This window comes from Phytophthora infestans, genomic scaffold (genome assembly GCF_000142945.1).
Source record: "Phytophthora infestans T30-4 supercont1.33 genomic scaffold, whole genome shotgun sequence".
Taxonomy (NCBI): Eukaryota; Oomycota; class Peronosporomycetes; order Peronosporales; family Peronosporaceae; genus Phytophthora; species Phytophthora infestans.
Genome location: NW_003303726.1, coordinates 185,029 through 196,590, shown reverse-complemented (window position 1 = coordinate 196,590; position 11,562 = coordinate 185,029). Strand labels below are relative to the sequence as shown.

The following is an 11,562-nucleotide window of genomic DNA, read 5'->3' as shown; positions in this document are numbered from 1 at the left end:
GTACCACTACAGCAGCTGTGTGTGCGTTACCACCAGACCCACGTTGCTTTAAAAAGGATGTACAGACCGTTGTACGCCGCACCCTGTGGATGCCGGACGTGGTCACAGACGCCGTGACGTTGCTGCTACGCAATTGTTGGAGTTAGTGTAGCTAGACACTGTGTCGTGGCAGTCCTGGACGGCAGCATCGCCCTTCTTAGATCACAGAGAGCCAGTCGGCAAGTCACCAGAGCCACTACAGATAGGTCCCTGGTCGTATTGCCTTACAGACACGTCAATGCACGTCTCCAACTGTTTCTTCGTAGCGGCAGGCGGAGCACCGAGCGCCGTGGCAGCCGGGTAGCGATGAAGAAGGGATGGCGCTGGGCGTCGAAGAAGCTGGAATGGCACCGAGCGTGGCGATAGGCATGGATGCAGCGATATTAGCGGGGATAGCGACAGGAGCCTTGGTGCCAGTAGTGATTGAAGCCGTATTATAGTGGGGCTGAGCAGTAAGACTACAGCTCTGTCCCTATAAGTGGACCCAAAGCAAGTTTCACAGCTCATTGAAATCAAGGCATTCTTTCTTAAGGTAATTACGTCCCGGTGTTTAGACGTTCGTTGAAAATTGTAAGAACACACGGGTCTCTGAAAATTCAGAGACCATCTCACAGTGCTGGTATTGATGTCGATTCAGAGTCTGATCTGCCACCGATGCTTGCAATCCTCAACTTTGCCCATGAACTGTCGCTCGCTATATGTAGTGTGAACGAGAAGGTAGTAGAGGCAATAAAGACGGTCGAAAATGAAAAGACGTCTAAACTGGCGTAAATACACGTTTTTATTACCACTGCTGTATAATACATAGGTACAGTACCTGCCTAGCAATACTTCTGATATCGCATACATGTACCTTTACAAAGATCAGCGTATCAGTTTTGGTACATGCTGTGTACTGTACGATAAATTGGACTCATCACAGCGAAGTTAATTAGTATGTACCGTACTGTACCAAATCAACATACGGATGCTTGAAAATAGTCAGTCGATTTGCAATGTGCTGGCACTGTTGCTGAGGTAAGCATTACATCACGAACAAGCACGCAACAATCACTGGTGTTGTACTGTGCACAACACGGCCCGCTGCGGACCTCGGTGACCGAGTCGGTCGCATTTTGCATTCTTGCGCTGTTGGCACATAATATGCGTCCGTCACTGCCCGTCGTGTCAGTAGCTTTGGCACTACTGCTTGCTCTGGTTGTGCAAGTCGCTGGCGCCAGCGATTATCAGCTCCAACAGCTATTTAATCTTCAGAGAAATACAACAACACAATGGCCGTCCCTACGATTTACCTTCGTGCTCAAGCGAAGCTCCATGAAGGTACACGGCCAATCGGAGTTCTCACTGGAAGCTGATCCTGATGTATTGGTCGACGAACACCACGTGCTGTATGACATCTTCGCGACGTTTACGAAAGGCAAGGCCGTCCACAAATATACGTTTGTTAATGGCACCGCGTACTACTCTACCAGCAGCGTCAACAATGTCACTGTTTCCTTTTCGATTGAGTGTCTGGATCCAGAATTTAATCGTCTCCCGCCCATCAATGCTATTGTGGATGCGATCAATCAAACCACACCAATTATCAGTGGTCCCAGTGGTGGTGGAAACCTGTTTAAAGTTACCGTGAACGATATCGACTTTGCGCTATGAGCTGCAGGGTCAACAGGTTTTACAATGTACGGCAGCGACATGGATATCACCGTCGAATATGTCAACACACGCGCGAATATCTCGATACCAATAGCTACGAGCACTGATCTACCTGATTGTATGACTGCAGCTTCACCAAGCACAATAACTTCGACTGGAAAGGCATTGCTAACAGGTACATCCGAATCAACAGGCAGTTCCAGGAGACTTAAAGCCGAGTTTGGCTTTACGTGGGGAGATGATTCTACGTGCTCGTGTAAATCGACACCTCGACCCTGTATCTTTATTCACGGTATGGGAGTTCCTTACGAGCTGCCAGACAATCAAGACTCATTGTTTTATTGGGGAAACCTAACTGGCCACACGCCATGCTGCACAACAGTCAAGTATGCAGTGCTTGATACAATAAACAACACGTGGACAAACCACTCCCAGCAGCACAAGGTTTGCAATCGCGCTCTTGCTGTCAGTAAAACCAGCAAAGATAACGTTATTTCGGACACTATCATCGTCTCACATTCCATGGGGAATCTCATGCTGGCTGGAGTGATTGCGTCGGGGAAATGCAGTCTCGATTCCAGCTCAACGTGGGTGGGTATAGCTGCACCTATGAAGGGAAGTAAGGCGTCTGACTTTATTCAAAGATCATGTTCTGGAAAGACCAACTTTCTCATGCAAAAATGGCAAAGAACAGTGGACGATGTCCTCCCACGACAGCGTTAAAGTCCATGTCATACGGGGGTGAGAGCTACAGCACACTGGAGACAATAAGGCTTTCAAAGCAGCACAAAAAGACTTCCAATCCAACGTATCAGCTCTTATGTGTAGCACGGGTTTTTGGGGACTGAGGTCGTCATACCAAACTACGCTGTGGGCACTGGGGATACTGGGACATCACCACTCGTGGAAAATGACGGTATGGTCGGCTTTCCAGAATCAAAATTCGGTAAAACCTGGAAAAACCGGTTTTATAGGACTAAACTTAACCTCTACGACATACAGTTCAAACATGGCGATGGGTTATTCAGCAAGGCAATGATGCCTGTGAAGTGGCTCGAATGTCTGTTGTAAATAACGTAATATACCAGAGATTAACCAAGGTACTGATAAAGTACCGGTATTACCGAAACTCGTCCGAAGAAGAAGTGTGCCATGATCGCTCTATAGAGCAGCGAATCCTCCATCTCGACATCTTCTTCTCCCTCCTCTTCCTCGTCGTCGCCCTCGTCATCGCTTATGATTTCGTATCTGGTGGCATCCACATACGTGTCGCGCTCAGCCTGCTCCTCTGGGTCATCGAAGAAGAGCTCGTTTTTACGCTTCTTGTCTTCTGGACGCCAGCTCAACGTCAGAGTCTCCATGCGGTTGAACTTGTCTTCTTCCCGTCCAAACAGCGAGACGTTGACACTTAGAGAAGGGTGTTTCACCTTCACAGCCTCCAGCATGGGTCGCAGTTGATCGCGCATGTACGGCTCACTCCACATACGGGACACCTTGGACTCGTACGGGCTCCCTATGTAGATAAGAGGCTTAGTACGACATGCAGCAGCTTCTAGAGCATCCTCACTAATCTCCGACAGGAGCCTCAATAGCTCCACAATTGCTGCGTAGAAACGAGGTTGCGCCAGTCTGGTGCGTTGGTCGTCTCCGATCAGGACACTAAGCATCCGTTCGGGTCCAACAGAACCCTCAAACTTGGTCACATGACAGAACCACTCGAAGATTCCTTGTCCAGTTAAACGCACAGCACAGAGATCGATGACAGTGAGGTACTTGAGACTCGCAAGAGCAGTCAAAGTACGGTCGGAGAGCTCTTTCACAGTCTGCACATTGAAATTCTGGTAGTCGGACGCGTCGATCATCTCGATGGACTCGAGAAGCGGACAGTGCTCCGCCAGCACTGCTTCCCAGAACTCGTCTCCATACACTGCCGAGTTAAAGTAGTGCGTTTGAGGTTTATTGTTCTGGCGGCAATCGATGTCGATCGAGAGGCTAGACATGCCTCAAAAACAGCGCGAGCGTCACTGGCAAAGACGCCATAGCCCGACGGAGTAGTCACCTCTTCGACCTCAGCTTCAGCTACGTCCACTGCAGTCTCGGACATATCGATCGTACCTCCAGCTCATGCCGGCAGAGAGTGATAGCGATTGTTACTTGGGTTTCACGTACTCTCCAAACACGCGGAAGAATGGATCAGCAAAGGGCACGGCAAACCAATGGAAGCTCCGCAAGTTGGAGCATTTAGCATTGAACGCTCGCCACGTTTCGAGGGAGATGGTCCACATCTCAGGGTAGTGGACATCTGAGTACGATATCACTTTCCGGTATCCGTCGAGGTATTCGATCTTTGGACAAAAGGTGGTCACATTCTCAATGTACTTTGTGCTTCCATGATAGCGGTCCGACTGGCTCCTTAATGGAAGTGTACGTTGCTTCAAGCCTCCAGTCGAATCCATCTCTCCATAGCTGCATACAACGTCGTCATGACCTTGTCGATGCTTGGACCGCTCACTGTGCTGCGTTTTTCTAGATTGCGTGGTAGAATCAGGAATTCCAAGTGGCGACAGTGTGACGCTGTAGCCTCCACGATCTCCGGGATATGTTTACTCAGTAGTGAAATCTTGGTTAACTCGAGTCTCTTTAGACCTATCGGCCACTGAACCACCTCGTGTTTCAACACTTTGATGCATTGCTGCAATGTCTCCAGGTGTCGTGGAGTCTTCTGTGTCAAATTCATTGTTGTCCTTCGACAATTCGATGCAAAACTGCGAACGGCGTGTAAAGTACTTTTGCATGCCAGCGCCACGTCTTGCAGACGTTCTGAAGACGCCAAGTCCTGCGTGAAGCCGTGCACTGGAACTCAAGCATGCGCGCTAGCACGGGAGGCGGGAGCGACACCAGGCCTCGGCATCTTCGATTTTTTCAGTCCAAGGATTTGGAACCTGTTACTTCCGTCTTTTTCAGGATAACTTTTATTTTTGTTAGCTTTTATAAAAAGTAAAACAAAAACGTTTTTACATACTGAACTTTATTGTTTTTGCAATAGATTTCTAACTCTGGAGTATAACCTCTGACAGTTTAAAAATCCAGCAAAGTAAATCCATTAAACCCCAAGTCAGTTATAAAAAACCCACCAATTTCTGACAATATGACTTCGACGCTGGTGGCGCTCCCGCCGCCGATTCTTTCTACCATCGTCTTGTTTGCCGTCGAAGGGCTCAATCTGGACTTGGCACCCTTCAAGACTAAGTTGCCGGTCAATCGTCTAAGAGATGTGGCGCTGGTGTGCAAAGCAACACACAAAATAGTGGAGAGAACATAAAGAAAATCTCCCGGAACGAAGCGTATTTGGAGCTACTGGACACCATCGAACCCGAAGAGTTCGACGAGATTGTACAAGGATTTCGAGAAGACGAAGCGATCATACGCGACTTTCGACTCGGCTTGGGCCCGTACGAGCAATGTGAAGGTACCTTCGACCCAAGGAACTTCAATCCACACGAACCAGATCTAGGAGATCTAGATCAAGCGGCTCTTGACTGGGACGCCATGTTCAGCTGCATGTCTGGCCTCAAGACTAGATCTGTCATAAATTCCTCTTTTAAGTCGACACCTCCCTGGAATTCTCAGAGCTGCATCGAGACAATGTCCACACCTGGAATTCCTGCTCATGCCGAGGAAAGAAGACTGTTTCTTCGTAGTTAAAGAACCCCAAATCCAAGACTTACTGGCGGCTTTAACTGTAGCCTTAGAGACGTGGTTCTCTGCGAAAACTTGTGGGGGTTTAAAGCAACTCAGTATGCCTACATGTGACGAGGGCAATGAACACAGCAGCACACAGTACATCGAGGCTGTGACCCAATTTTGCCCCGGAATCAAGTACATTGACGGATTTATACAAACCGTGGCGGATAGCCAAGAAGAATGCCTCGATATGTGGTCAATCTCACTGAAAACTTGGCAGGATTTTAACGCCTCTTGCACAGCACTGCGATTCTTCAACTGGACGCTCGTACCCTTCGGCGATCCATTCTTTCGTGTGTTTGGGGAGCATGTCAAACCCCAACTGACGTCACTGTCACTAACCGCAAATTTGCGCTGGAGCTACGAGCGCTATCTCCGCCATTATCATGGCTCTGCAACGAGAGAGGACGAGTGGGATACCCACCCGGACTACGGTACTTCTTGTCATTATCCTGGCGAGGCATTACGAGGATGCCCCGCACTGAAAAAAGCTGATTATTGAGATCGACTACTCGAAAATCCAACACCGAAAGGTGGACCCATCTGTGTATGGGGATGAGTTCTGGACAGCGGTGGCTAGACATTGCCCTAGACTGGAAATTATTGATATGGTGGACTTGTCGATGCATCCGCTGTTCAATAAGAGACCTATCCAAACGTTGACGAAACGTACCCTCGTAACCCTTGCTGGGATGAAGTGGTTACGCTACTGTACCCTTGCTCCAGCTCGTCTCTCTGGTTTTTGAGTATCTGCTATGCGTCGTGGGGTCGGATAGTTGTATATCGAAACGCACAATTGACATCAGTACTGGAGGCCACGAGAGTAACAGACGAGCCAAGTTTTACCGAGAAATTGCAACTTTTCTTAAGCTACTCGCAGAGACAAGTGACGAAGAATTGGGCGTGGCGTCGAACCCCGTTTTGATTCTTACCAACCCGTACAAATCCAAAGTGAGACAGGATTGGTGTGAGGAATACATGCGCGATGAACTATTGCCGCTGTTAAGGGCTGTTGCTGAAAATCATCCGTCGCTGACAATCCAAGTGCCGATGCTAAGCGAGGCTTTGGTCGTAGATTAGGTACTTGGACACGCGAAATTGGTAATCAATAGACAAAATTTGCACTTGCTGCTTCCCAAGAATTATTGTTAAAATTGGAGAAAAAAACATTAAAAGAATTAAATTAAAAATTAAAAAAGATTAAATACTTTTTAATTAAAGCTCAAACGGACAGCTGTCTGATTCGTTGAAGTGAGTTTATAACAAGCTTCTTATTGGCTCAAACAGTAAATTAGTCCACAATTTGGATCTAGTGAAATGTCGAATTTGTCGTCGCTACCGCCGTCTGTGCTCGCGCATGTGCTGGAGTTCGCAGTCTGTGGCGTCACTCAGAGCTTGGCACCTGCAGGGCGATCATTGCATCTCGACGGTGTGAAAAATGTGGCGCTGGTATGCAAAAGCACTTTGCACTCGGTTCGTAGTCTGGTTTCTGTCTTTCGAGCTACGACGATGAGTCTGGCACTAGAAAATGAAGCGACAATTGTAGACGTAGAAACAATGTACCGACGCGTTGAGATGCACGGAGTAGATGTGACCGATCTTCGTATTCGACTGGGGGAATATACGCGTGAAGGTCATCCGTTCATGGTTTGGAAGAACGCGGAACCTGGAAAACTGGAGAAAGTGGCAATCGAGTGGAACGCATTGTTTCGCTTTCTACCAGGTCTGAAGAGGCTCGGTCTATCTAAAATCCCGTTGCTGAGTAAGCATATTCTGCTAGTACTGGAGTCTGCAGCCACCTATTGTCGTCAGTTGGAATACCTGATTATGCCGGTAAGGTACTACACGTTTCACAGCACACACGGCGCAAATATCAACAAGATCATGGCAACGCTTTACAGTGCTATGGAGATATGGTATTCGACTGGAGGTCTACGACAACTTACACTTCCTACGTGGAATGGGGTGAACTCTAACGCTGCAAGTACTCGATACATTGAGAGTGTGACGAGGTTCTGTCCGAGAATTGAGTACCTTGACGAATATAAACAAGCGCGTTCAAAATTACTGGACATACGATCGATATGACAGAACATGCCAAACACATGTATTTACTGTTCAGCACACAGCAAATCATTTGACTTGACTTCTGTATACTTTTGACCTTCTGAGTGTCGCAATAAGACATAAATTATGATTGTGTCACATAATCGACGATTAGAGGTCACAGCAGAAAAGGGACCAGCCGCGCTCGCTTGGCTGGGCGCCCCTTCGGCGCCCCCGCCCCCGCGGTTCGCTGTGCTCGCAATATGGAGATAGAATGTCCTGGAAAGTGTAGTGCTCTGCTCGCTGGTGAGCTCAGCGCTGGGCCGCCTCGCACCCGCTCACCTTAGTTGGCGCCGCGGCTATGGCACCCACGTCGCCCAGCCAGCCCCGTGTGTGTTATCCCAGCGATGGACGTCTATTTTCTCGATCGATATACCGGTATACGATATTGCAGTGAACAGATAACCCTGGATTTGCCAGATTTCTACGGAGAAATTGTGGTGCTTTTGAGTCTTCTTTTGGAGAAGGTCTTGGAGCCGCTTCAGGCCAGACAAAGCCTCTCTTCGAGGTTGTTAATCCAAACGAGTCCGCTGTATCCTGCCAAAATTTATATGCTCGAAAAAATCAGACCACTGATTGAGGCAGTACGGGCAAACACCGGGAGAATCTAACGAGGGCCCTCATCCGGAGGGCCCTCGCATAAAAAAGAGCAGTAAGGAAAACTACAGTTTACCGGTATCTGTACTTGTAAATACCAGTATAAATCGTTCCCGTTGTCCCGTTGCAAATCGTTCCCGTCTCAACGACCGTTCCCGTTGAAAAAAAAACGTTTTACTTTCAGATTCAAAGCAAACTCATGAACTCGGTCACCAGGCGTATTCTCGTTCATGCGCTCGAAGCCAGGCGGAACAGAGCAGGAGGCCCACCAGGACTACCAAGGCGACGACATAGCTCGTGCCCGCGCAGCCCATCCCGGCGGAGTTCCAGCAAGCAAGGTGCTAGCTTTGCAGCCCAATACGAGGCTTCGAGTCTTTGACGGATGCTTCGCTGCCAGGGACGACAGCAAAGAGCGCATTGTGGAAATTCCCGTGGGATTTTGCCTAATCTTTAGAGGAGATCTCATTCACAGCGGTGTTGCTTTCATCAAAACTAACTACCGTGTACACTGCTATCTAAGCTACGACGACGTGCACTGGACACCTGATGTGGTCCAAAAGGTTCTTCCGAGTCATGATGTGTGTGGTTTCTGCGGTGTCAAGATGATAAAAGGGCCTGGGCTGCGCAAACATCGGTATTTGTGTTAGCAGAATTCCGATAGAGCTTCGAACCGGTTGAAGCGAAGCGCGAGGGCAAGGAGGGTGTCTTCAAATGCGAGTTGTGCCCAAACGTCGAATACCCCGTGGCGAGTAGTTTGCGTTCGCACAAGAACAGAGTCAACGGTAGCGGCCAGTAGGTGGAGTAAATCTCATTACATCGCATTTAAAGGTTCATATTGCAAATTTCCTTTATTTTTTAAATTATTGGAAGTTGAAGTAAAATTTAAAGTTGAAGTTGCAAGAAAACATATATTTAGACGTATAGCTTCTGTCTGGTCTACTGCTTCTCGTTTGGCTGTTGGTCAGTAAAGGGGATACGGCCGGCAAAACCCCATGAACGCGGTGGTAGGAAAGCGTCTTCGAAACTCAAAACTACGTCTCCTTCGTGGATGCCGAACTGTTGCATATCAATCGGGGGCAGACCTACCATTGTAGGTGGAGTAGCAGGATGACTCAAATCCATGCGCTCATTGAAAGTTGGCTCGCGTCCAGTTCCTCTTTTGCCTTGATTCTTTCGATGCTGGGCTTGTCGTTTTCCCTTTCGAATCGTGCGGATTGTAGCTGGTTCTTGAATTCTGGGCACAGTGTGCTTATCTTGATCCCTATAAATCCACCAATGCTTGTCGAAACCATGAGGAGCTAAGAGCCGTTGCCCGTTGGACTCGACGATCGAAATTAACTCGTGCAGACATGGTCTGCCGTGTACGACACGGAAAACACCTGAGCACTTGCTACGCTGAACCCCGCTGTTTACTATCTTCTCCGCATGTTTCCACAGCCTCTCTGTTTCTCCAAGAGCTACTTGTTTGTCTTGTAGGTACAGTCAGCTACCAGAACGTCGAAGTGAAACTTGAACAGCGCAGTAGTCGCTGGGTGGGCCCAAAAGAGATGCGTGACTTCGTTTGTCTCGGGGTTAAGGCGAAACTTGTAGAAGATCTTGTGCTTAACGAGTTCTTGAAACAGGGCCTCAGTTGCCGTTCTAGATGCCAAGTCGTGTCGACGGCTTGCATCCTTGGCGTTAGAAATGTCCTTGGCAACGATGAGAGAGCGTGGGTCTGCGCTTAGAACTGTTGCATGAATCGTCGAAGGCGTGGCCCCGGCTGCTGTCTAAAGCTCAGCCAAATCCAGAGTGTGTGAGGCCAGTGGTTGTGATGTTGCTTGGATGGCCCGACGCCTATGCTGCGCATGTACGCGAACATCCCGCGAAGGTTGATGGTTATGATGCGTGCTTCGAGCAGTATGAACAATCTTCCACTGGCCGGCAGTGTCATCTTTATCTACAGCCCTAATCCCTATCCGCATCGGGCAAGCCGAGCGCTTCGATCCCCGTAGCGTACGCTTCCGAGCATGCTCGGTCAGGTGTTGAGTGTTCTTAGGGGCCCCTGCACGGTCACACTCGTAGTTACGAACCCAAATTTCGCGTTCGGGGCCACCCTTGTACCGAACACGTCGGCGAGAGACGTTGAAGCCGTGATCTAGCGTCCACTGGTGCAGCGCGGCTTCAGCAGCATCGTGAGAGCTGTAAGTGGTCTCTGGGGGCGGCTGAATAGCGTGAAGGGGGAGGTTGTTGCCGCTCATGGCTAATCAAATTGTATTTGGTGACCTTTCGTTCGTCTATAATCTTCGTCTACAGCTTACAGCCCTTCGTCTACACGAAAGTACCGGTTTATACCGGTAAGTACATCACAATCACACATGGACCTTTTGTGCAAGGGCCCTCCGGATGAGGGCCCTCGTTAGATTCTCCCGCAACACCCTTCGCTACAAGTCAGCGTATCACTGTTCGGACAGAAAGCATACCAATTCAGCCGAATCGGTAAGCTAACCCTGGACTGGCAATCGCATAAAAAAAATTATTCAAGTAATCGACTGTCAAAATAAAAGCGATTCGTCTGAAAGCGATCTTTAAACATTGACACGTTAGGATTGTTTTATACACTAATCTAATGCATCTATGAATTCTCTAAAATAATGCACCCAGCAATGCTCACTGTACTGCTAATATTGGCAGCTTCTTGATATGTGGTTTATTGAGATGGCTGACAGTAATTGTAAGAAGTAATAAAAAAATAGCGCTGTTCTCGTGAGCGCAGATATAGCAGATGCCTAAAGCATACCATCCGTGTCATCGGGAATGCAGGGGTAAAACAGTATTGTGCGTTAATAAGGTACGCATGAGAACTAATATCCTTGTATTCATTATACAGAACAAATTGAAATGTATAGGCGATCGGAGGTTGGACTTCGTCGACATCATGTGGCTGACCGCTCCTGAGTTTCGATTCGTTGGTGTTACCCTTGTACTGCAGCTACACATACCTCGCTTTTTCATTTGAATTCGGCTACTGGTGTTTAAAATACATCGTAGTTTCGTATGTTTAGGCGGGGCAAATTTTGTTTAGGAAAATAAATGAAAGGAACCCATTGCACTATTGCGTCTGAAAGTTCATGACCCTACAGAAATAGCTACGGATATTCCTTGGACAAAGGGTGCTGCGCCGCAAGAGCTGAACAGCTAATCTAACGATGCCACGAGCTGGGGATCCTTTACACGACTTAATCGGATTCAAAGTCTGCACATGATGCCCCACACACTTTACAGCGCAGGTCCAAGCGGATTTGAGCTTCTCGCTTTTATTTGGATCTTTTGTTTTTCAAAAATTTAAGACTCGCCTCCAACTGGCGAACTGTTTTGATTTCGTACTGTTCTGTTAGTTTTTTCGCAGCACTTGTCCCAACGTCCGTGATATGTTTGAGTAGTCGC

At 48.2% G+C, this 11,562-nt stretch overlaps 2 protein-coding genes across 2 annotated transcripts; both read left to right on the top strand.

The window, feature by feature from the left end:
- Positions 1-1,716: 1,716 nt before the first annotated feature.
- Positions 1,717-2,763, top strand: PITG_14790 (uncharacterized protein; the record flags this gene model as incomplete). Its single annotated transcript, XM_002898954.1, has 5 exons — positions 1,717-1,810; positions 1,907-2,311; positions 2,353-2,433; positions 2,478-2,525; positions 2,627-2,763. The coding sequence occupies 5 exons, from the start codon at positions 1,717-1,719 to the stop codon at positions 2,761-2,763; spliced, it is 765 nt and encodes a 254-aa protein (XP_002899000.1).
- Positions 2,764-5,626: 2,863 nt separating this feature from the next.
- On the top strand, positions 5,627-5,938 carry PITG_14789 (uncharacterized protein; the record flags this gene model as incomplete). The annotated part of the gene is made up of 1 exon (XM_002898953.1): positions 5,627-5,938. The coding sequence occupies one exon, from the start codon at positions 5,627-5,629 to the stop codon at positions 5,936-5,938; it is 312 nt and encodes a 103-aa protein (XP_002898999.1).
- Positions 5,939-11,562: the final 5,624 nt, after the last annotated feature.